Source organism: Aedes albopictus, chromosome 1 (assembly GCF_035046485.1).
Source record: "Aedes albopictus strain Foshan chromosome 1, AalbF5, whole genome shotgun sequence".
In the NCBI taxonomy this organism is placed as follows: Eukaryota; Metazoa; Arthropoda; class Insecta; order Diptera; family Culicidae; genus Aedes; species Aedes albopictus.
In genome coordinates, this window is record NC_085136.1 from 200,461,416 (window position 1) to 200,489,090 (window position 27,675).

General features: G+C 42.0%; 2 protein-coding genes across 2 annotated transcripts in view; both read right to left on the reverse strand.

Annotated features, from left to right (window-relative positions):
• Positions 1–27,675, reverse strand: part of LOC109432158 (calexcitin-1) — a 173,219-nt gene that overhangs the window by 126,944 nt on the left and 18,600 nt on the right. The window lies entirely within an intron of this gene.
• LOC134290639 (uncharacterized) lies at positions 203–26,502 on the reverse strand. Its single transcript, XM_062857818.1, has 4 exons — positions 25,377–26,502; positions 23,912–24,954; positions 285–368; positions 203–211 (listed from the first exon to the last, which is right to left on the reverse strand). The coding sequence occupies exons 1-4, from the start codon at positions 26,500–26,502 to the stop codon at positions 203–205; spliced, it is 2,262 nt and encodes a 753-aa protein (XP_062713802.1).

Here is a 27,675-nt window from a genome sequence, read left to right on the forward strand (position 1 = left end):
TTTAGATGTCAGATGACTTTAAGCTCTCGGATAACCAGTTTGGCTTCCGGGAAGGACCAGCAACGGTGGATGCTATCAATTCAGTGACCAGCACCGAGATGATGAGTGACCGAGATAGGAATCTGCTACTGCGCGATTGTCAAGCTAGACGTGGAAAACGCGTTCAACTTCTTAGATCTTCATATTGCAGGACTGGTTGAGGTCAATAGAGCTGAAACGCACAACACAATAGTGATGGCAGTGATTGTGAGCAACCGCAAGTCTGAGCAACGGGCAGTACTCACCATGTGCGGGTGCACGATCAGCACCAAGTGCTCACTGAGCAAGTGGGAGTCACGATCGACTACAATCTGAACTTCGGTAGCGACCTGCAAAAGGTCAAGTATGGTGATTATGGCATTGTCAAATAGCTTTTCGATTCGGCTCGGTTCGAATAAGCATAAGCCTAGGCAGCTTGCGACAGTTGCGGTGTCCAGAGTAATTTGAGAGTACTCACTGTTGCCACTGCTTAAGGGTAGCCAGTGCATATCGCTCAGTACAAAGAGACACGGCATGTGTGCTTGAGGGCATGATGTCCATAGCGATAGTTGTAGCAGAGCACGAAGAATTTTACGAGCTACGTAGCATAAGAAGTGTTAGACGGATCTACGGTACAGATATCACTCCAGACCAGAGATGCTAGATCATTTTATCAAAAATCTGTATCAATACAGATTTTTCTGTATCGCCATAATTTGAGGCTACAGCAGACACCGAGAATTCTAGATTTCAATAAAAACTAAAAAAAATGAACTGCTTTTTGACGGTTTTTAATTTTTACTGGTAGGTATTTATTTTTCTTAAACATGTGTAGAAACGTACAGATTTTCATAAATTCTTTTAATCCGTTAACGCCCAAGGTGTCCCACAATTTAAATCTTCAAATAAATTTGTTATAAAAGGTCAAGTTCCAATAAAATAAGCATGATTTGATGAAAAAAATTGAAGTCTATGGTGTAGTTCCAAAAAAATTCTTCATTGTAGGTCCTCAATATCTGATAATTTTCTTGAGTTCTACTTCAGCACAACTTCTACGCTATCGTTATATTCTGATCCGTATAGATAAAATGCAGCTCTAAACAAGCGAGAGAGATGATAACCACTCAAAAAGAATAGAAAAAGGACTTACAAATTGGGGCAGAAATATAACCCGATAAACACCTAAAAGTATGCAATGCATGGTTCTTGTAATTTCATGTAGTTTCGACTGCAGTGTTCATTATGTCTCATTTTTTTTAATAAATCAAATAAAGAGAGCTCACTATGTATGGCATAAGCAAACGTTAAAATACTTTGAAAGTTAGATTTTACACAGAAAATTATTTCTAATAAAGTAATTGAGTGTTTCCTTCAGCACCCCACAAACACTCTTTACGTACTCATCATACGTAAACTTTTCAGAAGTTTTTTATATTTTAAAAAGAAAATCGTGTTAAGTAATGTTCCATTTAATTTGTCTTTAAATGGATTTGACAGATACGTATTTCGACCTCAACTATATATTCGTCTTCGGTGTCTCGTATTTACAGATATTCTACTAACACGCCCAGGTTCATCATCATTCCATGTTATGATATAAAACTTCAGATATATTCTACATGGCTTCTCCACTTATGTTTGTACTACTCCATGATTGTTTATTCTTGAACAATATGTGAATTTTATGGTGTTATTCTGGGCACTATCAAAGTTACATCGAAAAGATAATGTGAAATCCACGAATGAATCCCGGGATGATATACAGAAGGAATTCTGAGAGTCATATCTGGTAGAGTTCTGAGGAAATCTCAACTGAAAGCTTGGTAGGAATCCCTGAAATAATCACAGGAGAAATCCCGGGAGGAATTGCTGTATAAATCCCGAGCGAGGATCCCGGCTCATAGAAAGAATTCCATTAGGATTCTCTGAATATGTTTCGACAGAACACTTTGAAAGTATACTAAAATGAATCTGTGAAGTAATTCCAGAAGAAATCCGTGAAAGAATGCTGGGTAAAATTTCTGAAAGAATCCTTTCAGGATTTTCTAAAGCAATTCTGGCAGAAATCCCTGAAGTTATTCCTGAAGGAATCCCGTAAAGAATACCTGATGTATTCCTAAGAAAGATCACGACAGGAATGCCGGCCAGAAGCTGAGCAGACATTTCTGCAAGAACCATAGAAGATGTCTCTATGGTCTAGGGTTGCCTGAAAACAATCTCGGAAGAAACATATATTTTTTCATTTTTTTTCGGCAGGAATAACAGCAGGAATCATAGAAGGAATCTTTGAAGGAATTCCAGCACAAATCCCTGAAAGAATGCAGAAAAGAATAACTAACAGAATCCTTTCAGGATTTTCCAAAACAACGCCTGCAAAAATCCCTGAAGAGAACTCTGGAGCAATCCATACAGCAATCTCGGAATCAATATCTGAAGGAATCTCGGGAATAAGCCTGAGAAGATTCTCGAAAGGAATGCCTGAAGAAATCCTGGAAAGAATTCCTGAAGGTATCTCAAAAAAGAACCTCAGCTCATCTAATCTCATCTCAATTTTTCACCCTATTCTCTAGCCTCTACCTCACTGTCTTCTTTGTCCTCTATTCCAACCCTCTATCCTACGCTCTATCATAACCTTCAACCCTACCATCTGCCCTACCCTCTAAACTATCCTCTACTATAACCACTGCCATATCCTGTACCGTATCCTCTAGTCTATATTGTGCTTAATCGTACCGTCTACCCTACTCTCTACCCTAACATTTTTCCTACCCTCAAACCTACTCTCTATTCTACCCTTCTCCCTATCATCAACACTATCCTCTACCCTAATCTTCTACTCCACTCCCTCTACTCTATCATTCACCCAAACCCTCCACCCGACCGTCTGCTCCACCTTTTATCCTACCCGCTACCCTACCATCTACCCTTTAGATACGCATATTGTATGGTATTATAGCTCAAACTACAATTCCGTGGCCACTAACTTGGATATGGTCCGCCATCTTGAGTTTTAAAAATGGCGTCGGATATTCATTTTTGACTTCTACTCATGAAGCCCGATCGATAGATACCCATATTGCATAATATCGTAGCTCAAACTACCATTCCGTGGCCGCCATCTTGGATATGGTCCGCCATCTTGGATTTCAAAATGGCGTGAAATATCGATTTTTGACTTCTACTCATCAAGCCCGATCGATAGATACCCATATTGCATGGTATTATAGATCAAACTGCCATTTCATGGCCGCCATATTGGATATGGTCCGCCATATTTGATTTCAAAATGGCGTCGGATATTCATTTTTGAGTTCTACTTGTGAAGCCCGATCGATAGATACCCATATTGCATAGTATCCGAAGCAGCATTGTCGTTAAAAAGCATATATTCTGGAGTTTTGACCGCCATCTTGGAACCTAAGACGCCATCTTGAATTTAAATATCTTCGCTACCTCCTCCACATCCTAAGGAATGTGTAATTAACAGCTCTGCCGAAGAAACGAACTGTAAATTATTAACCATTGTCAAGATTCCAGGGAAATAACTTTTTTTTCGCATTGGAAATGATGCTCACAGATCTTGACAATATGCATTCTTTGCAGCATCGTTTACGCCACCTGGTGAACTAGTCACATACTATATTGTCCACTATGAGAAAAGTATGGGTATGGAGAACATCTTCTCTGAAGAAAATATTCTAAAATGTTGCATAATTCTGGAGATATTCACATCCAAAGGACTGTCCTATTTATAGGACGCTGGGCGTTCGGGGCATCTGTCCTATAAATAGGACGCTGGGCGGATATGGGTTAAGTTTAAGCAGCAATTTATGAAGTTTTTATTGAATTTATTGAAAACTAGCTGTCCCGGCAAACTTTGTATTGCCAAGCTGTGGTGGTTTGACAACTGTTGAGGTCATCCCAGCAACGCACTCTACACTGAACGAAAACACCCGCCGTGGAAAGAATGATTCTTCATTCACTGCGATTCAGATCCGTAGAATCGGAGTTTTGAATGATTACACAGCAGAATGATTTTACTGCGCTCTACTGAATGAAAATCATTTTGTTATAGAACTAGATCTGGCACAAGCAAAAAATGATTTTCCGCTTAGGGTTTGTTGTGAATGACTATCACTACAAAACCATCTGAAAACATTTTCCACTACGCCTCATACTGAAAATCATTCAGTTTTTGTTCGGCATCCATCATTAGTTGAAAAAGCATGGTGGAGATGGTGTTTAAAGAGTTCGTTGGTGTCCAGCCGGGGATATTTTTAAGAATTTCAAGCACCTGCTAATGATCTCATTTACACATCACGAATGGTAAGGATGAATTATTTTACATTATTTCTTTGATCTTTGTAACTGTTCCAACATGAATGGTTAAATCGAGTTAAATAGTTGATATTTTTACAGGATATTTGCTTCCTGAACCGCAGCCCCCATCACATCGGAATGTGATTATATTAAAATCGAGATTAAAATGCCAATAAATTGGAAAACTTGCTTCAAAATTGTTGCATTTAATTTATTTTATTTCCATTAATTCGAGAAAAAATGCTAAATAATAAAAACAGAACCAATACTAAAACAAATCGGGAAAGGAATGAATGTCACTCATTTATTGGCTTCTTTAAAAGTGATGAAAATCATCCTGTTTAGGCTTCTCATCATTCAAATTGTTTTGATTTTACGGCGGGGGTTTTCGTTCAGTGTAGATTGACTTAATTTTGATCACTTTGAATTTGTTCCCGGTTCATCAAAAACCAGTATTTACACTATTTTCATACTTTTTTGAATGATTTTCGTAACTTTTTGTACATATAAACACAGCCACCACGAATACGAATCGAACCGTGCAAGAGTCATGCTGATCGGTCCACCCGTTCTTGAGTTTTGTTGCCTCAAAAGAACTTCAAACTCATTTTTATATATATAGATAACTCCAAATTCTATGGTTTCTGGAGAAATCTGTATCTTCATTTTAAAAATCTGTATTTGTCTGTACTCTGTATCTTGTCTATATAGAAGGTCAAAAATCTGTATAATACAGAAAAATCTGTATATCTGGCATCTCTGCTCCAGACAACATTGTTGAGTGTGTGTACGTGGGCGGACAAGCGTCTTTCCGTATTTTTAACGGTTTCCCCATTCGTGCTTGAAGTACATACAGAGAAAATGGTGATCTGATAACTGCAAGTTGTCAGTCACGACCTGACGTTAGTGCCTGATAGGAAGAGTAGATAGCGGTACAAGGAAGCGCGAGGCAGAGAATAGATAAAAATAGAAGAATTCATCGGAGGAATGAGAAGCAGTAGATATGAGGAGAATGTCAAAGCAGCAAAGGAACAAAATGATATGCGGAAATTTCACAAAAGTATTAAGGCAGACAATTAAACGTTCCATAATAAATACAAAATTTCCCATAAATAATTCGAAAAGTCCCAGTGAAGAAACAGGGGTGTAAGCAGTAATAAATAACAAAAGTTCCATAAAGAAATAGAAAAATGCATAAATAAATCAAAAGTTTCCATAAATAATTGATTTTTGAGCAATTAAAAACGTCGAAAATGCAATGAATAAATCAACTGTTGCAATAAAAAAAGCCAATTTTCCCACCAAAAAACTTCGAATTTTCCATAAATAAATCCGATTTTTCCATAATAAATTAGAAAATTCACAATAAAAAAATATCGAAAAAGCAATAAAAAATTCAAAAAATGCAATAAAAAATGACGAAATTACCCATGAAAAACAAATGCAGAAAAGTATGAGGCAGTGAAATGCTGAATCGCACTTATATGACTGAATCGACTGAAAAGCTTGCGTAACTATGATTGCAATTTACCGAGCAATTGCTTGCTGTCCGAACTCGCTATCGCTCGTCGGACCTAAAAAAAGGGATAACATCTATGTTTGCATTATACCGGGCAAATTCTTGAATCTGTGGTTTGCCTAGAACCGAATCGATGCAGTTGCGGTGCATCGGATATCGGAAACTTCGGCGGCCTTCTGTCGCCTCAGTTCCTCAATCCTCTATGCGGCTTCGCCACATGGTCTATGTAATTTTTGGCTCAAAATGCATTTACGTTTATTGCTCGTTTTTTGACATTTATTGATAATTTATTTTTTTGTTATTGCACTTTTTGAATTATTTATTGCTTTTTCGATATTTTTTTATTGTGAATTTTCTAATTTATTATGGAAAAATCGGATTTATTTATGGAAAATTCGAAGTTTTTTGGTGGGAAAATTGGCTTTTTTTATTGCAACAGATGAATTATTCATTGCATTTTTGACATTTTTAATTGCTCAAAAATCAATTATTTATGGAAACTTTTGATTTATTTATGCACTTTTCTATTTGTTTATGGAACTTTTGTTATTTATTACTGCTTACACCCCTGTTTCTTCACTGGGACTTTTGGAAATATTTATGACGAATGATCACTTTCTTATGAGTCGTTTATATTTCAGCCAAAGTATTAACGGCATGCGGAAAAAAATCAGCGTGCATGGCTGTTACCGCAAAAGAACACATCGAAATTCTGTAGTACATATAGAACGCTAGTGCGTCAACGAACAAATTGAGCATGAGTAACGATGGACAAGCTGTGAAAGTCTCGACGCTAGATGAAGTAAAAAGGCTCTTGAAGAGCTGACGACTATTGGAAAATACGAATGGTCAAACGTTAAATACGTGTGGGGTAAATTACTTAGAAATACTGTATGTATGTAGTTATACAATTTACTCCCAAAAAAAATGAGCACTGACAAAAAGTTGAGGAGAAATAGAGATAGGTAAATCAATATTGTTCAAGCCCAATGTGAATATATCATAGTTAGAATATTGTTCACCATTTGTATTGTAGGCTCACTCTTTTGTTTCATTCAAATAGTCTATAGAGAAGCACTACGTGAAGAAGTCATAATAATATTACTAGAAGAGGCTCAAGAAACAATCATCTCAGTCTTACGCAATAATCCTATAAGCACATCGTCTGCACAATAAAAATATGCCGGCATATATTTCATCGGTCAATAATGGCAACCCGGTTGGAGTTTTCCTCTTTCCCATTGGACCCGGATTTGTTTCAACTCAAGGGCTTCATCATAATCCTCCCATCCCATACCGGAACCTCCGATAAAACAATAATTTTACGAAAGCAGCATCGAACCGTTTTACTTCCGATAGGTATCGGAAGCAACGAAACCCGTAAAAAAAGAACAAGCAAAAACTATCAAAACCATATTACAGAAAGGCTTAGAGATTGTCTGTCGATAGGCTTCACGGCGAGCACAAGCAGACGACCCAAACGAAACCGAGCTGGGAGTCGTTAAAAAGCAATTGCTCGAATATTGCTTTTCCTGAATCCGAGCGTAGACGACGGAAACCGAAATCTGTATCACTGCGACGGAAGGAAGGTGCGGTGCGGTTAGACATAATTATGCAACAGATTTTATTAGTCGCTTGCAGTCAAAAAACGAGCAAACTTTGCCTATTTCGTCGGCGTAATGCTGAAATGTGTTCCAGTGGCATGTCATATTTTCAACGATTTAATTCTTTAGTAAATCATTAAAAATGGCTTTGCTCAAGGTTTCCAACCAAGGATGACATTGAACTTTCTTTGCCGACCCGAAATTTATGCCACTTTCTGATGGAAAATAAAACAAATTAGCTCGACAGCATGCAAGTTCCGCTGAATGGGCAGAAAATCGGTGTGTAAGCACTTTTGGCCTCAGGGCGTGGTGGTTTCTTGAACTGGTTTGAAAATATTTAACTTCCACCGGTGCGGTGCGGTGCCGGCTACATCCTTGCTGGTGAGACTACTGGTCTGCTTTGGGGGATTCTCTGCGGCTTGGGAACTAAAGAGCTTTTTAATTGAGATTTACTCCGAATGACATGTGAAGGAGAGTGCAGAAAACCACAGAATGATAAGCTTTTGGAATGCTACAACAGGGGCTCTTTCTCGGTGCGGCAGTTTAGATATCTAGCAGGAATTTTCCGCATTCCTATCTTTTGGTTTAGTTTTACCGAACTATAACCAGCTCCCATTTTGAGCTCATCTTTCAGTTCTTCAGAAAAGCATAGTTTGGGGTGAAAATTAAACGGTTCTTAAGAACATTAAAGACTTGGAATAGAAACGTAAGCATGAGAATTCGTTGTTGGAGGTAGTGTTGGGAGTTGGTTTGTTGAAAATTTGAACCTCAGTTCTTCTTGGCTCGGTGCTGGAGTGGAAATGACTAGTAATTATGTTTCACATAAAATGAGGGGCTCCCTGTCATTAATTCTCTAGAAAATGAAGCGAACATCACATGTGGAGTAAGTTTTAGTATTTGATTATTGGATGGGATGGGTTGTAGTTGGTTGGTAAAGGCGGGGATACGCGCACTTGAAGGAAAAATATATCACATTAAGGGCATGGCAGTATCCTATAGCCTAGCAACTTCTTTTCCAACACGTACGTAGGTCGACCTGCATACAAGCAAACTTAGGGAAGCTCGGGTAACCAACTCCGGTTAGCAACCTACTAAAGATATTTTCTTTTTCTACGCAATTTCTTTTTCTTACGCAATTTCGTAGGAGATTTTAAGTTAAGGTTATGCCGGGGTATAATTGCACGGTTACTGGACCAATCTGAAGGCTACTAGATATTACACATTATGAACCTTTGGGACATTCAGGGTCGTCCAAACTTCCCTATAATGAAGTCCTTTAAATCTACAAGAGTAAGTTTATGTGTTTTCGTCATAAATAATAACATTGCATAATCTGCTGGGATCTGTGAAGCTCTTAAAATCTGGAGCTCTTGACACTATATGGATATTCTAGGTCCGTCAAACTACCCTGGAGTTCAGAACTTCAGGTCTACACTCGTAACAGTAGCCAAATCTGCTATACTGAGTAACGTTGCATAATCAACCGCGGTTACTAGACCAATCTGAAGTCTACTATATATTATTATGAACCTTTGGGACATTAAGGGTCGTACAAACTTTCCTGAAGTTTAGCTCTCGACAGTTTGAGTAGTTATTCTCACTATAAACTGTAACATTACGTATCAAACTGTAATCTGTAATTACCCAGGCATTTCATGAGTCATTCAAAGATAGTTTTGAGATATTTCAGATCAACCAAACTACTCCGGAGACCATAGGTCTGATATGGTAGATGGTATGATAGATAACATATCGTAGCTTTGTATAATGAAAAAAGTTGCCGTTATACCCGTAGACCTTAGGATGTAATCTCAAGAACGATTCGGATGATCTCGTATATCCCAAAAGATCTGATACTGGCTATTGAACTTTCAAAAGACTTTTTTTTTTATCTAGTTCGTTTATTTGGGGCTCAATCGCGTATAACGCTTTACGGAGCCGAGGATCTTTCTTTGTACTTAATAGTATACATTATACAGAGTAATAACTTTTTAATGATATCTGTTAGTAATGGGTGGAAGCCAGGGTACTCGTGGCAGCTCGAGGTTAGAAGGTCACATTTTGAGGGATGGACAGGGTAAGGATTGGGCCAAAGGTTTCACTGCTGCTCATCCGGGGGTGAATCGCATCTTGCTGGCGTATTCGGTGCCTTGTGGTGTTGGTACCAACTTGTTGTGGGACTTGGTCTTCCGGATGGCCAGGAGCAGCTTGGTAACACAAAGAGGACAAAACAGAGAAAAAAAAACTGGAGAAGAAAACACAAGCAAATTAAACTTTTATACCAGCAGAGCGAAGAAAGTCGAAAATACATCCCATGTATGTGACATCGCGGGTCCCAAACACATCTCTCACAAGAACAAAGGGTTGTCTACCTCGGGCCTCAAGGGTATCCAAAAGTAGCGCTCTGGAGGCGTCATTATCCGGGCATTGCCAAACTACGTGGTCGATGTCATCATAACCGGAACCACACTTAGTACAAACATTGCTCAACGCGAGGTTAATCCTGTGTAAATGCGCGTCTAGCGAGTAATGGTTGGACATAAGTCTTGACATCACGCGAATGAAATTGCGACTTACATCCAGACCATACCACCACACTCGCAAAGAAACATTAGGAATAATGGAATGTAACCACCGTCCCAGCTGGCCATCTCGCCAATCATTTTGCCAACTTTGAAGAGAACTCTGGCGAACAAAATGGAAAAATTCTTCATGTGAAATTCTTCTATCATAGATCTCACCTTCCTGTGCGCCCACCTTTGCGAGAGAGTCCGCCTTCTCATTGCCATAAATTGAGCAATGTGAGGGGACCCATACAAAGGTAATCTTGTATGATCTTTCGACCAGTGCACCCATCTGCTCCCTTATTTTTGTAAGAAAGTAAGATGGATGTTTTACAGGTTTCATCGACCGGAGTGCCTCAATCGAACTAAGGCTATCCGAGAAGATAAAGAAATGGTCTACGGGCATGTTTGAAATCATCCCCAAAGCGAAATTGATTGCTGCCAGCTCAGCAACATAAACCGAACAAGGTTCCTGAAGTTTGCGGAAGGCGGTGAAATTTTCATTGAAGACACCGAAACCAGTGGATCCATTTATGCGAGACCCATCAGTGAAGAATCTCTTACAGGAATTGACATTTTGGTACTTTTCGTTAAAAATGCGAGGAATAGATATACATCGAAGTAGATCTGGTATTCCAAGAATAGCTTGTTTCATGGACAGATCGTATTTAACAGAGGTACTGTCATTAGTGAAGTGTACACGGGGAGGATTATAACTTGGTAGGCTTATGTCAGATGACATGTAGAACAGATAGATTCTCATGAATTTTGATTGAGTGTTCAGACTGAGCATTTCTTCGAAGTTTTCAATGACAAGTGTGTTGCTCACTCCACACTTGATAAGTAACCTTAGCGAGAGCTCCCAGAATCGGTTCTGGAGAGGTTTCACCCCTGCCAGGACCTCAAGGCTCGCATTATGCGTTGAGTGCATACAGCCGAGAGCAATACGCAAACAACGGTATTGAATTCGTTCCAACTTTATTAGGTGGCAGTTTGCTGCTGAGTGGAAGCAGAAAGAGCCATACTCAATAACAGAGAGAATAGTCGTTTTGTAAAGTTTTATGAGGTCTTCCGGGTGAGCACCCCACCATGTTCCGGTAATTGTGCGTAGAAAATTGATCCTTTGTTGACATTTTTGCATCAAATACTTGATTTGGGTACCCCAAGTGCCTTTTGAATCAAACCAGACCCCAAGGTATTTCGAAGTCAAAGACTGGTCGATTTCTATTCCCAAAAGATTGAGTTTCAGTTGGGCTGGGTTCCGCTTTCTAGAAAACACAACCAATTGAGTTTTTTGCGGAGCAAACTCGATCCCTAAATCTCTTGCCCAGATTGACAGATTATTTAGAGAATTTTGCAATGGTCTTTGCAACATTTCTGCATGTGGGCCTTTTAGAGAAACCACAGCATCATCTGCAAGTTGTCTTAGCGTGCATTGTCCTTCCAAGCAACTATCAATGTCTTTCACGTAAAAATTATAAAGCAAGGGACTTAAACATGAGCCTTGGGGTAGGCCCATGTAACTAATTCTGGAAGTTGTCAGTTGTCCGAGATTGAAACTCATATGTTTTTCTGACAACAAATTATACAAGAAATTATTCAAAATTCCTGGAAGTCCACTATTGCGCAGTTTTTCTGACAATATTCCTATGGAAACTGAATCAAAGGCGCCCTTAATATCCAAGAAAACTGAAGCCAGTTGCTCCTTTTCCGCAAAGGCCAGTTGAATATCTGTTGAAAGCAACGCTAGACAATCGTTTGTTCCTTTGCCCTTGCGAAACCCGAACTGTGTATTTGAAAGCAAGTTATTCGATTCGACCCAATGATCGAGTCGTGATAGGATCATTTTTTCCAACAATTTCCTTAAACATGATAACATAGCAATTGGGCGGTATGAATTATGATCAGACGCTGGTTTACCAGGCTTTTGAATAGCTATTACTTTGACCTGTCTCCATTCATGCGGAACGATGTTGTTCTCCATGAATGAGTTGAACAGGTCCAGTAATCGTCTTTTCGCGATATCTGGGAGATTCTTTAGAAGATTGAACTTGATCATATCGCTTCCCGGAGCGGAATTGTTTGATGAAAGAAGAGCCATAGAAAGTTCCAGCATAGTGAAGGGTCTGTCCAGAGAACCGTCTCTTGGGGATGTTTCCCAAGAAATCGGTTGTGCTGGGACTGAGTCTGGGCAGACCTTTTTCGCGAAGCTGAATATCCAACGGTTGGAGTATTCGTCACTCTCATTAGAAGAAGAGCGGTTTCGCATGTTGCGAGCCACTCTCCAAAGCGTTGTCATTGAAGTTTCTCTTGAGAGACCCTCAATGAAGTGTCGCCAATAACTACGCTTCTTCTCTTTCAGCAGGTTTCTCAGCTGTCTTTCGAGCTTTGCGTACTCTTGATAAAGATCTGAGGTACCGTGCCTACGAAAAGTTTTGAAAGCATCAGATTTTTTAAGATACAACTGGGTGCAATCATCATCCCAGCCTAGTGTGGCTGGTCTTCTTTTGAAGGTTGCACTTGGAACACGTCGTTTTTGTGATTCTAATGCACTCTTATATATCAGTTCAGACAGGAATCGATACTCATCCAAAGGTGGGAGGGGATTGAATGATTCGATGCCAAAAGATACCGCTTCTGCATACTTTTGCCAATCGATATTCCTTGTGAGGTCAAAAGGAACCTGAATTGGATGGTCTGACCTTTCACTATTACGCTTTATGGTGGTTATAATGGGTAAGTGATCACTACCATGAGGATCCTCGATTACCTTCCACAAGCAATCGAATGATAGTGAACTTGACCCCAGTGATAGGTCGAGACGACTTTCTTTGCCGTCAGATGCAATACGTGTCACTTCACCTGTATTTAAAATGTTTAAATTGAAATCGTCGCACAAATCATAGAAAATGGCCGCTCTATTATCGTCATATGGTTCGCCCCACCCTGTACCATGCGCGTTCATATCACCCAGAATTAAAACTGGATGTGATAGTGCAGAAACCGCATTCCAAAGATGACGGCGGTTAATTGAAATTCTTGGAGGAATGTAAACGGAAGCTACGCAAAGTTCTTTACCCTTTACGTTTATTTGGCAAGCGACGATTTCTACGCCAGGATGAGTCGCGATTGGAATTCTATAAAATGAGTAAGTCTTTTTGATCCCCAAAAGAACTCCCCCATAATGGTCATCTCTATCCTGGCGTATAATGTTAAAATCGTGGAAGTTGAGTTCATCTTCAGAAGAAAGCCATGTTTCACAAAGGGCAAATATATCACAATCAGAGTTGTGAATCAAAAACTTAAACAGGTCTAATTTAGGTTTTAGACTATGACAGTTCCACTGTAGCACAGTGATCATATCTTGTACCTCACTTGATGAATTATCCATCGAAAGATATGATCGCAGCAAGGAGGGGCCATGATTGTGTCAGATTCCGAAGATATTCTTCTACTGTAGGTATAAACATATCAATAATGCCTCTAAATGTTTCTGGAAGGCTGAGGGCATTATATAAGCGATCCACGAGAACCCTAAAAGTAAACAGTCCTCGCTTGGGTCTAGGAGGCTTGCTTGAACTGCGAGGAACTTTGGTAGCTTTTTTCTTGCTACCTTGTCGATTATTTCTCTTTGAAGTGTATTTAACAGGCGGAGACGGGGGTGACAGGTTCTTGCTACAACATGGATCTGAAGCTAGAGGAACCTGATTCTTTGGAGTTTTTAAGTTTACCCCGTCTCCTTTAACATTAGGCAAACTTTTGAGGGAAGACTTTAAAAAGACCTTTCTGCGCAATCCCGGGGAAGATGATGACTTCCTTTTTCCAGGTGCGTGTACCTCCGAAAGAGATCCACCCTCATCAGTTTCGCCATCGTCCTGATCATCGGAAGACAACTCCTGATAGGGATTTTCAACTGGGACAGCTGATTCAGACACGGAATCTGGTGTTTTGAAAGATTTCACCATCTCCGCATATGTCTGTTTGGAGCGCTTTATGATAGAGCGACTCTCATTTCGAATGCGTCTTTTGTAAGCCGGGCAAACTTGCAAGTCGTGTGGATCTCCGTCACAGTAGCTACATTTTTCCGCTTCCTGTGTGCAAGAGTCCTCCAAATGAGCTTGGTTGCATTTGCCACAACGGGGCTTGTTGTCGCAAAAGCTATCACTGTGACCAAACTGCTTGCATTTGGTACAATTAAAAACCTTCGGCCTAAAAAGATGCACTGGGTAAAAACCACCATCAATTACAACAAATTCCGGGAGGACGGAACCTGGAAAAGTCACTCGAAAAAACGCTGAAGGCGAGTACACCTTTTTATTTCCTTCCATGGAAACCTTAGATAAGCGTTTACAGTCTAGGATAGCCACATCAGGAATTGACCTATTTTTGAATCGACCAAAGCCGGTCTTGATGTCCTCACATGTCAGCATTTCGTCGAGGATCTTCCCCTCCACCTCCACTTCTCGTGCTGGCACATAGACCGCGTATTCAACAGTAAACGCTTCGTGTTGAGCAATTTCATTTGCTGCTTTGTAGCTAGGTGCGGTAACACGCAGCTTGGATGCTTTCACTTGGTGAACAACGGTCCCAGGATACTTACGCGTCAGCTCTCGAGAAATCGAAAGCATATTCAATGGTTTGCATTTGCGCCGGAAATAGACAACCCAAGGTCCAGGCGAAGATGGCTGATAAAACCGCGTACGAGCAATGATATCATTAGGAGGCGTTTCGCCTCCAATCGAATCTTCCATGTGGAAACAAACTTATGAAAAATAACTCAAAAGTGCAAAGAGGAAGAGAAAAAACCTTAAAGTATTTACAGTGCACTTTCTTCCTTAGGACGACAACTGTTTGGTTTGTAAACCAAACAATGTTAATAATATATAAAAAAAAATTAAAGCAAAAAAAAAAAAACTTGTACTAATAATATACGAATTCAATTCTTATGATTATTTTAGCGCACCCTGTAGGATGCAAAAAAAAACGGTATTGAAAAAAAAATAGCTAATAAAAAAAAACAAAAAAAAAATGTTCTGTTATTTACAGTTTGTACACCCTTACCCGTATACAGTAGTTTGGGAACCACTGTAATGGATGTCAAAAAAAGCACGTGGTCGAATGTGGACTGGGGATACAATAGACAAAAGCGATCAAAACAAATTGGGCAGACAAAAGAGTGTATCGAAAGAGTGATACTTATCTGACCGGAGCAGGTAGATATTTATCAGGCAGGCAGATGGTAAAGCTGTCCGTCGCGTCTGCCTTCGCACCCGTCGCCGCCGTCCTCTTTGTTGACGGAGGGGCTGATGATGGCGATAATGATGACTTTTGGATGCGATTATTCCTTGACCTTGATGTACGATGATGCAAGCACCTCGCTTCCGCGTTGCGCTGGATACCACCTTGCGACACTACACTTCGCACAAGCAGGAGAACGCACGATATAAAAAACCTTCCGCAATTGCGGGGGAAAAAACTCTACTTGTTTAAAGGCTATCGCGTGGTGAGATACGGAGCACACGTCCGACTCGTCCAAATGCACAACAGGGAATGATTTCAAAAGACTTACTGAACATGACTGAATATAAATCGTAGCTTAGTGTAATGAAAGAAGTTTCTATTACACCCGTACATTTAAGGAGCTAAATTCAAGAACAGTCTGGATGATCTAGGATATCCCGACTGATCTGATACTGCCTTTTGAACTTTCAGAAGATATACTGAATATGATGGAACACAATACATAGCACTGTGTAGTGAAAAAAGATACTGTTACACCCGTAGACATGAGGATCTAAACTCAAGAACAGTTTAGATGACCTTTAATATCCAGAAAAAGAATATTTCAGATGGGTTTTGAGTCTTTTGAACTTTCAGAAGACTTACTGGACATGAAAGATTACAAATTGTAGTTTGGTATAATGAAAGAAGTTACTGTTATACCCGTAGACTTTAGGATCTAAACTCAAGAACAGGCTCGATGACGTAGGGTATCCCGATTGATCTGATACTGTCTTTTAAACTTTCATAAGACTTACTGGACATGATAGACTACAAAACGTAGCTTTGTATAATGAAAGAAGTTACTGTTACACCTGTAGACTTTAGGATCTAAACTCAACAACAGTCTGGATGACGCAGGATATCCCGACTGATCTGATACTGTCTTTTAAACTTTCAGAAGACTTATGATGAAACACAAATCATAGCTTTGTATAATGAAAGAAGTTACTGTTCCACCTATAGACTTGAGGATCTAAACTCAAGAACAGTTTAGATGACCTTTTATATCCAGAAAAAGAATATTTCAGATGGGTTTTGAGTGCTTGTCGAGAAGGTTTTCTGGGGGTTTCATGTGTGTTTCAGAGGCGTTCAGGGGACATCAGTGGCAGGTAAGTTTAAGGAGGAGTTTTATGGGGTTACAGAAGCGTTTCCATGTGTTTGAAGGCGTTTCAGAGAGTTTTAGAGGGCTTCTCAAGCTTCACAAGCTTTCAGGTGAGTTCCAGGACGGGTTTCAGAATCATTTCAAGACGTTTCAATCCGTTTGAGGGCTTTTTAAGGGGATGAGATTTAGATAGGTTTCTGAGGATTATAGGGGGTTTCACAGGCTTGAGCCCCAGCGAGGATGGCGGAGAGATTTCCGAGTGCTTTCAAAATATTTTAAGATGTTTCAGGATCTTTCAGTGGGCAGTGGTGGGCACGCTTGCCGTTAACCGTTAACGCATTTTAGACGAACATTTGCTTCTATTTCCACAAAGGTCGCTAACAAGTTCACTATGAATGTTTTCCAATTTGCAAGTGAAGTGTTTCTATTGAGGTGGAAAAAGTTCAATTTGAACTTTTGGTTTAAGAGTTATTGAGAGGCGAACGCAATATATAGGATAGTTCTCGTTAACCGTTAACCGTTGAATGTTGAGAATGTTGAGGTTCACCGAGGGCGAAAATGGTCTTTCGAGCAACCAGTACAGCTTCCGGAAGGGGAGGTCCACCGTAGACGCTATCTTGCCGGTTACAAAAACCGCCGAGAAAGCACTCGAGCCTCAGAGGAGGGGAATTCGCTTTTGCGCGGTAGTGACTCTGGATGTAAGGAATGCATTTAATAGCGCCAGCTGGTCTGCTATTGCCGATGCGCTCTTGCGTCTGGGGATACCGGAGTACCTGTACAAGATTCTCGGAAGTTACTTTCAGAATCGTGTACTAGTCTACGACACGGAGGTGGGTCGGAAGTGCTTTCACATAACCTCAGGAGTCCCGCAAGGTTCCATCCTGGGTCCGGTGTTATGGAATGTCATGTACGACGAGGTGTTGAGGTTAAAGTACCCGCCATGGGGAAGTTACATTCCACCTGACACAGGTCCTTACAGGTCATGGTTGCTTCCGACAGTATCTACACAGTTTCGGGCATGCGGATTCTCCCGAATGCCCATTGTGCAATGGTTTAGAGGAAACGGCGGAACACGTCATACCGGTGCCCTGCAGTCGAGATCGACCCTTACAGCGATTAAGTGGCCACGGAGAGGAAGTCCCGGTAGCGGTGCTGTCGTGGCGTCGGTCTACTGGGTTGGATCCGAGCCCACGGTTGGAAAGGGGTCCCCGGCAAGGGTCGGGGCAGGTGGAGACCCTGCTGTCCGCAACCTTCTGGTGCAGCTGATAGGGCCTCAAGGGTAGTGATACCCTTGCCTTCAGCAGGTCAGATCGGGTTGCACGTGGGCATCAGTTCTTGTTGTCTGCAAAGCAGTTGGGCGCGGGCGGGGTTGACCTTGCCCGCCTTCCGAGGACAAAGGGAGTGGCGAGGACCACTCGGGAAACTGGCTAAACGCCAGTAACATGCTGGATGGACGTGATGGACTCTCCAGAGCGAGTCATCGATGTTCGTTGCTGCTAGGCTACGCAGCTAACCTTGAGGGTGCGATATGCACTAGCCCCTCTCTGAAGCAATACCTTCTTGGTGGTTCCGGAGAGACGTAGGATTTGGCGACCATAAGAATGGTTTAGTGGGTACGAGGAGAGAGTAGTCCTGGCTTTTACTTTTGTTGTAGAAGACGGCCTTAGACCTACACTACCCTAACCTTCTGTTAGGGTGTCTGTTGAGCAGATTATCCCCCTATGGTTTAGAAGGAAAACCGTTAACCGTTGCGTTTGCTCATCAATTGTTCTAAAAACTATACGCTCAAATTGAACTTTTTCCGCCTCAAAAGGAAGGTATACTTCACTCGCAAATTGAAGAACATTGATAGTGAACTTTTAAGTTGTGAAAGTAGAAGCAAATGCTTATCTGAAGTGTGTTAACGGCGAACGACAAGCGTGCCCACCACTGTCAGTGAGTTTCTGAGGAGCTTCAGGGGGCTTCACAGACTATCAGTTAAGGTTCACGAGGAGTTTCAGGGAGTTTCAAAGGGGCTCTCCGGAGTTTTAGGGTGCTTCAAATGCTTTCAGTTCAGTCTCAGGCATTTCAGAGACGCTTTTCAATGGGGGCTGAGGGGGTTTCAAAAGGGTTTCCGGAGGCTCTAGGGGCTTCATAGGCTTTCAGGTGAACTTCAGAAAAAAAATTCAGGGGGTTTCTGACTTGCTTCAAGGTGTATTAGGTGCTTAAGAGGGATTACCGGATATGTTAAGGTACTTCTATCTGGTGTGTTTCATGACAGGATTCAGTGAGTTCAGAGGGGTTGAGGTAGCTTCACAGGCACAGGCTGGTATGTTCCAGAGGGGGTTTCAGATGGTTTCAGAAACGTTGCAAAGCATTTCAGGTGGTTTCAGAGCTCTAAGAGGGCTTCACAGGTTTTCTCCGCGCTGGTAGATCGAGCAGATGCTGGGCTGTATGACGACCATGCTGACAGGGTGAAGGCCGGTGGTAATAGCGGGTGACTTCAATGCCTGGACCGTGTAATGGGGAAGCCGTTTCACGTACCAGCGGAGTCTGATCCTGCTAGAGGCACTGGCCATACTAGATGTCGACCTGGCTAATGTCGGTAACATGATTACCTTTAGTCGGAACTGTTCGGTTTGTGGAGGGGATCATCGAGGGGCTTTTACCGCATCAAGATCCTAGTCCATGATCTCCTTTTGCAGGACAGCCGGGTGCTGGGGCTGGCGATAAGAAGGTTACCGATGTGAAAATTTCGGAGATAGCAAAGACCCTTAGCATAGGTAAAGCCCCTGGTCCAGACGGAGTTCCGAATCTGGTCTTGAAAGCAGCTTTTGCAGAGGCTTCTGAGATGTTCAGATCAGCTATGCATAAATGCCTGGACGAGGGAGTTTTCCCAGAAGTTTGAAAGAGGTAGATCCTGGTTCTATTGTTAAAGACTGGGAAACCACCCGGAGACCGTCGGCATAAAGACCAATATGCTTGATCGACACGGCAGGGAAGGTGCTCGAAAAGATCATCCTCAATATTTAGAATATTGAGGCACACCGAGGGTGTAAATGGTCTTTCAAGCAACCAGTCTGGCTTCCAGAAGGCGAGGTCGACCGTAGACGCTATCCAGTCGGTTACAAAAACCATCCAGATAGCGCTCCAGCGTACAAGAAGGGGGATTCGCTACTGTGCTGTAGTGACTCTGAATGTAAGGGATGGCGTTCAATAGCGCCAGTTGGCTGGTTATTGCCGATGCGCTCCTGCGTCTGGGCCATAAAATTCCATTGGCTTGGTTAGCCTAAGTAAATCAAAAAATTTACATGGTTTAAATATAGTCCAAATACCAACAATTAAACACAAAGGACAAATTTGAGGATAACGCATTTTCATCATTGGCCCCGATTCGCCCTATTGCACTAAAAATACTGATTTCCATGCAAACTCACAACTGTACAATTAGTCTTTCGTGGTGGATAAGTGTAGAAAACAAGAAAGCAAAAACCTGGTTACGAGCCAAGTAACTACTCTTCGTGCTTCGCGCTGCTGGGCGAGTAACTCCCAGTTACTAGGTGGCAATAATCATTAGAACCGCAAAGTATAACGCTTTTATCGCTCATTGAGCTGGATTTGTGTTATTTTGGTGGCAGTATTCAGCCCGTTTCCACAAGGATTATTATGACTGGCACCACAGTTTGCGAGTGAGCGGGGAAAAAATAAGCTGTGTTTTGCATGACCCTCTATCCCAACCCGATGCTTCCCAGATAGCGAAACAGCGTAGCTCTACTCGAAGCTGTCGTGGCGGAATAATCGAAAAATGCATGCTACAGCATTAACATGAACATTACTATAATCTCGCCTGGATGCCATCAGCCTCTCCTCGCGGGTCTACCTACATTAGAAGCGAGGTTCGAAATTTAGCTGTAGTAGAGGTTATCGAATCACGTTTCACAGAACACCAATACTCAGCAACTGCTAATCAGTTTGGTAGTTGTTTAGGATATCGCAAGATACCTATTACCTATGTTCGATATGCCGATTTAAACTTACATTTTGAAAATCCTAGCTTGCACAATTAGTTTTGAATGTAAGAATGTCACTAGAATTCTAAGGAATTCCTAGAGGCGGTGAAGGCTCACTTATCCCAAACAATAAACCCGCAACTAAGGGTGGCGTATTTCGACGATTCAAGAATGTTTTCTGTATTTTCAAAATTTAAGGGTTTTGGCATAAAATTTGCAAACTATCAAAGTTTTGAAAGGGAATGTCTAGCATCCGGCCATAAGAAAAACGCCGAGAACCTCTGAACATCGAACCCGCTGCTATTGCACATTGTTGTCTTGGTTCTGGCTCTTACACCGGAAAAAAAATGGAAAACACGACCGGTGATCACGGGGGTTACAATTCAGTCAGTAAACCACCCCACGTTATAGGCAGAGAAATGGAAAACAGGCAGCTTGATTAGACTTTAAAATGAAAAACAGCCATTTGGGATGAGGTTTCAGCTTGTTTTGAACCCCCTCGGCCGAACGCCGGGTAGCTGACTGGTTGGCGCTTTTTGCACTTTTGAATTCAGCGGTGCTTACATTAGCACATGTTTTGCCTCTCGACTCTTGCTGTGAAGCACTTACTCACACCCCCTCTATTTTTATCGGGAAAGTGCCGCTGTTGGGTTGGTGCCTCATTCAGAAAGCTGAATTGGCAGTCGGCGAGTTTGGTCTGGTCGTCGGACAGAATCCCTGCTTGTTTGTGTTTATTTTACATCTTCATCGGAAGTAGCGTGAATTAATCCGTTCGGTTTTCGGACATGTGCTTTTCAGAGGAGATGTTTGGTTTTATCCTTAACGGATTTTATGGTTGTAAACTAATAGAAGAGAGATGGTTCGTGAAAAAAGGATTGTTCGTGGTATGGGCTCAGGTTCAGTTTGGCTTTCCATACCGCAGAATTATTACCTGTTCTGTGGCTTAGTTGGTTAAAGCGCCGGTCTAGCGAATACGGAGTTGTAGGCTCAAATCCCACCAGAAGCGATTTTTTTTTTTCAAAAATTTATCTCTTAACTTGTCAATTGGCAACATTCCTGCTCTCAAACTACAAATTTTTCTCTATGTAAAGGGTAAAGGGCAACATATATCAGTGTATTCAACTACCCAATTTTTTACTATTGTAGAATATTTTAAAATATGTGAAAATATGTGAAATATCTGAAAGGTGAGCAAAACATCCGTTTTTCAATGATATAAATAAAATGTAAATACACTGACTGTTGGCCACTGCCAACGTGTTGGATGACGGCGGATTGATTTCTTGCTGGCCCACTGCCAGCAAGAGACGGAGAAAGCAGTTGGCACACTGCCAACTACGCTCGAACCAGGATAATCCTCGTTGGCCCACTGCCAACGATTCGCGACGGAACAAAAGCGCAATTTTGCTAGACAATCTGCTCGTCGGTGTCGCTTGCTCAGATTCGGTAATTTAATTTCTGAATAACTTAACTCCTGCGTGGAAATTGAGCTGCGGCGACACGACAGCGATCAATCCAGCAAAACGGCATCTGTTGAAGCAGGATCAGGAACGAGGCACACAACAGGAACATTCTGCTTCAAAACTGGGCACTTTTCTTCCGGAAAATAACTTTACGATCGGTGTTCACTTAGTAAAAATTTATTCACGACTGATCCTGATACATGGTTTGGGTTGATTTTTATAGGTTAGCCAGTTTGAAAATTAAGACGCAATAAAAAAGACAAGATGTACAAATTTTAATAAAGCAATTCGTGATTGGCTGGCTGTTTGAAATTCAAATTCTTACGTGCTAGTGTTAGTGGATGGAAAGCCGTTACCGCGGCTGGCTCGGGTTAGTAAGAGAGAAAAAAAACAAGGATGGGAGAGGAAAAGGGAACATTGATAGCTGCTGTCATTCTGCACGGACGGTGCCTCATCGGCGTTAGGGATACCCATTATTATTCGCTGTTGCGAACATCCTCCCCGGCGTATGCTCCAGGGCTGCTAGCGGAGTCCTTGCTAGCAACATATGGCTTATTGTCATCTATGGGTAAAATGGAAATTTTCGTTATTGATCGTCGGTACACTGTATCTCCCACCTTTACGTCAACGACCCTGATTAGGCCGTCTTCTCCGGGGTACGAGTGGACTATTCTTCCCAGTTTCCACTGCTGTGGAGGCAAACTTTTCTCCTCTAGCAAGACGACTGAACCTGTGCGAATGTTCGGAAGACGGATCTGATTTTTACCCCTCGGCTGCAAACTGACAAGGTAGTCATGAGTCCATGACTTCCAGAAATCCTCTCTCATCTGCTGCAGATGTTGCCACCTAGACAAACGATTTTTGCTCAACCCTTCGTAGGAAGGCTCAGGAACGGCAGTCATTGGCCTTCCGATAAGGAAATGAGCAGGGGTTATTACCTCGCTCTCAGTGGGATCATCGGAAAGAGAAAACAACGGCCTTGAATTAAGGATTGCTTCCACTTGAGTGAGGAGGGTGTAGAATTCCTCAAACGTCAACTTAGTTTTCTTAAGTATCCGCTTGAGGTGGTACTTAGTACTCTTCACAGAGGCTTCCCACAAGCCTCCAAATTCAGGAGCTTCCGGAGGAATGAAGCTCCAGGTTATTTCCTTCGTCTGACAGAATGCTTCGATCTCATTCACCGTAGCATTATTCTTAAACAGGACGAAAAGCTCATGAAGCTCCGTCCTGGCACCTCGAAAATTACTGCCATTATCCGAGTGCAGCTCTCTGACCAATCCTCTTTGGCTAACGAATCTCTGCAGAGCGGCTATAAAGGCAGCAGACGTCATGTCCGACACGAGCTCTAGGTGAATTGATTTGGTCACCAGGCATACAAAAACTGCAATGTATGCCTTAACGTGTGCGGGCTTACGAGTTCCATGCCTAATAACAAACGGCCCTGCGTAATCGACCCCGGTCAATTCAAAGAGAGCGGCAGGGTTTACGCGACCAGCAGGCAAGTTACCCATGTACTGAGCAACCCCTTTTGGTTTAACCCGAAAACAACGAACACATCCTCGCGTAATCTTTCGTACCGCTGAGCGAGAGCCAAGCAACCAGAATCGTTGGCGAAGGGCGGACAACAGACCAGACGGTCCGATATGGAGGTGCTCTTCGTGGTGTGCTCGAATAAGGAGGTCAGTCAAAGGGTGATTAGGCAAAATGTACTGATGCTTTGTACTCAGCGGAACAGAAGAATTCTGGATCCGTCCACCTACACGCAGAACTCCGTCTTGAAGAAATGGTCCTAGCACACCAATTCTTCGACAAGGCTCGCCACATTCGACTCTTTTGATCTCATCCATCAGAACTTCTTGTTGGACAACCTTCACAATTGTGTGAAGTGCTGTCCTTAGCTCCTGCTAAGGGAAAACGATTTCTAATACGGTCTTCAGCATTCCTAGTTCGACAGTTACTTATGAAACGTTGCACGTATGCGAGTACACGTTGCAACTTGCGAAATGAGCTGAACCGTTTGAACAAGGGTAGATCATCGGAGTTCATTACCGGCAACATTACCACGGAAGCGGACTTAAAATCTGGAAGGTGCTCTTCAGGAACATCTTCCGCATCTGGTTGATCGAACGAATGGGATCGCAAAAACTCAGGACCGTTCCACCATAAAGAGTTTGACTTCAGAGCTCCTGGTAGCTGTCCCCGTGAAACTACATCAGCAGGATTTTCTTGCAAACGAACGTAGTTCCATTGCTTATGGCCATTTTCAACGGTTATTTCCACAATACGGTTGCGTACAAACGGTTGCAACATTGCCGGAGGCTTCCGCAGCCATGCAAGGACAATTTGACTGTCCGACCATAGAAACAACGAAGAAAACTCCACTTGCATGGCCGGCATGGTTTTCTGAACCAGCTTCGAGAGCAGTAAAGCAGCACAAAGCTCTTTACGAGGGATTGTTAGTTCTTGAAGGGGAGCTATTTTGAATTTGCTGCGAAGCAACTTCACGGAGATCGAACCATTTGATTGAACACAACGAACATAGAGACAGGCTCCATACGCGATGCCAGATGCATCAGCAAATCCGTGTAATTCAACATACTCATACTGCGGAGCCATCACATGCCTTGGGATGCGAATGTCCTTGACTTCGTTCAAAGAGGTACGGAATTGTGACCAAGAATTGAGAATTTCTCCTCCGAGTGGAGAGTCCCAGCCAATTTTCAGAGCCCAGGTCTTCTGCATCAGATGTTTTGCGAGAACGATCACCGGCGACACGAGACCGAGCGGGTCGAAAAGTTTGGCGATTTCAGAGAACATGATCCGTTTGGTAACAGGAGACGTATCGGAAAGATCTGTGTTGATCGTGAACAGAAATTCGTCGCCGGCCGGGCTCCACAGAAGACCGAGTGTTTTTATTACTTCGTTGGCGGAGATTTCATTCAATTGGACAAGAGTTTCACGATCAGACTCTGGAACACCCTCGAGGATTCTCTGATCATTGGCACACCACTTGTGTACCGGGAAGCCACCCTTTTGCAACAAGCCCTGTATTTGTTGACGACATTCGACAGCCTTGATGATGCTATCGGTCCCTGACAAAATATCATCAACATAGCAATCATCGCGGATTATACCTGCTGCTAGCGGAAACTCATCACCTTCATCAACACACAGTTGCAGCAGGGTTCTGGTCGCAAGAAAGGCAACTCAAGGACTCTGAGAGCTTCAGAAGGCCTTGATCGCCAGAAAATCCTGAGAAAAGCTGTTTGCGATGGATCAACGAAAATCTGCCTAAACATTTTGGCAATGTCAGCAGTGAAAACGTAAGTATGTTTACGAAAACGTAGAATGATTGACTCTAGATCGCTCTGGACGACTGCGCCGACTTGCAAAACCTCATTCAGAGATGTGTTCGAGGGAAGCTTGGCCGACGCATCGAACACAACTCTCAGCTTAGTGCTGGAGCTCGATGGCCGAAGAATGGCATGGTGTGGCATGTAATATTTCAACATACCTGGTGGATCGTCAGACTCGCGGATGGATCGGCAGTGCCTCAGAGGTTCATACTCCTCAATGAATGTGGTGTATTGGGCATGGAGCTCTGGGTCACGAAGGAGGCGTCTTTCTAGAAAGTAGAAACGACGAAGCGCCAAGGAACGATTGTCACCGAGTTGCGGGAGGTTTTCTTTGAATGGGAGATTCACGACATATCTTCCAGACGGATCACGACGGTGGGATTTTTGAAACTTTTCTTCACACTCCTCTTCCTCAACGGTACGCTGTGAAACACTGGAGACCTCTTCAATCTCCCAGAAACGTTTAATCATCTCATTGAGGGACTCGATGGTAACAGAATTGACCTGATGTGAGTTGACATACGCTGCGGACTCATCACGAATCTCACCGGCAACTACCCAACCCAACTCGGTTTCACGGAGCTCCGGGAGTCCTTCGCCAAGAACGAAATGTCCAGTCCGAAGTAGACTGAAGAATTGACCGGCACCGATTAGCAAATCGACCTCGGCAGGTATGTGGAATCGGGGATCCGCCAACTGAAGTCCAGACGGAATGTTCCACCGAGAGGGATCCACAGGTCTGGTGGGAAGCACATTCGTAATCTTCGGAGTTACCAAGCATTGCAAGGATGCATGGAAGTCGTTATAGAGAGAATCGAGATTCACCGTAACAGCGCAACTAGACTTCGTTCGAGAATTGCTGACACCAACAATGTTTATTACGACAGGAAATCCTTCCAGACCAAGCCTTTCGTACATGGCGGTAGTAATGAGATTGGCCTGGGCGCCGCAATCAAGGAACACACGACAACGAACGGGTCGACCATTCCTGTCCATTAGATGAACCACTGCAGTAAGAAGCAAGACACTCGGAAGAGACACATTTAGCGAAACGACGGACGACTCAATAACGGACGACGACGAAGCGGACTTAGCAGACTCATCACCGGTAGCCTGTGGTGTTACCGGCAAGGAGACACGTTCATTCTCTCCTTTACTCGGGGTGGACTGTTTGCTGGGATTCACACTGCTTTCAGGTTTCCTTCCTTCCTCGTGTAGGAAGGAATGGTGACGCTTATTGCATTTGCTGCAGTTTCTCTTGGACGAACAATCAACGGACCGCATTGGCGTATCTAGGATTTTTTCCTAGGGGGTGCCTAGGGGGTGCCAGGTTCTGTGGCTTCTAGGTTATTTTGCTATTTTTGTAAAAGGAAATACCGATCCACCCTCAATTTCTTAGTATAATGATATACTGCGTTGCAGTTAAAAAATAGAACGGAAATTTATACGTGCTATATTTCAAAGCTTTTTAACAGCTTTTTTTTTGAAAATCCAAACCGTTCTACTGATGTGAGGTTTGGAAACTTGATACCTTGATTGCGTATAATACATGGAGTTTGTATTTTGGAAATTATTTTGCAATTTATTTCAATTAAGACTTCTTTCGCAAATCTCTCAGTAATTCCTTTGGATTTGGCAAATTTCTTCGGTAATATAGATACCCTTCGGCAATTTCTTTAAGAATTTATTTGGAAATATGTTTAGAAATTGATACTAAACACCTTTCACGCATCTTTTGAATTTTTTATCGGCAATAACTATGGAAATTTCTCCGTCAATTCCATTACGAATTTATTTGGCTTTAATTTCATTGGCAAATCCTCTGAAATGTTTTCTTGGGAGTTCCTTCGCCAATTTTTTAGTAGTCTTTTAAGCATTGTTTTGTTAATGTCAGTAATTCTATTGATATTTTCTTTTTAAAATTCTTTTAGTAAAGCTTTTGGTAATTCATTTGACAATGACTCTGGGAACTTCATTTTGTGGAAATGTCTTCGGCAAATCATTCCACCTTTTTTTTGGGATTTTCGTTTTTTTTTGACATTCATTATCTATGGTATTCGGTATTCCTTCGCCAATTCCTTCGAAAACTTCTTCGGAAATTCTTTAATAAATCGCTTTTACAAATTTTAATTAAAATTCTTTAGAAAATTTCTTCTAGATTTCTGCAGTAATTATTTAAGGCATTCCTGCAGCAGGTATTTTTGGAATACCTTCGGCAATTCCGATATTACTTGCATTGACAAATTATTTGGGAATTTTATAGAGCAATTTCCATGGTAATTTTGGAAACTTCGATTATTACTTTGAGAACTTCTTCCGTAATTTCTTTGGAAATTGATTCGGCAAATTTCTTAAAGATTTCCTTCGAGAATTTATTTGAAAAAAAAATTTGGTGGTTCTTTGAAAATTCTGTCACGGTGATACTACGACAATTACTTTTGGAATTCTTTCAAAATT

Coding starts and splice junctions, on each gene's coding strand:
- LOC134290639 (XM_062857818.1), bottom strand. CDS start 26,502: ATGCGGTCCGTTGATTGTTCGTCCAAGAGAAACTGCAGCAAATGCAAT. Junction 24,955..25,376: donor CGAGTCTGACGATCCACCAG/GTATGTTGAAAT, acceptor ATATTTTGTCAG/GGACCGATAGCATCATCAAG. Junction 369..23,911: donor CTTCCGTGGTAATGTTGCCG/GTAATGAACTCC, acceptor GACCTTTTGCAG/GTCGCTACCGAAGTTCAGAT.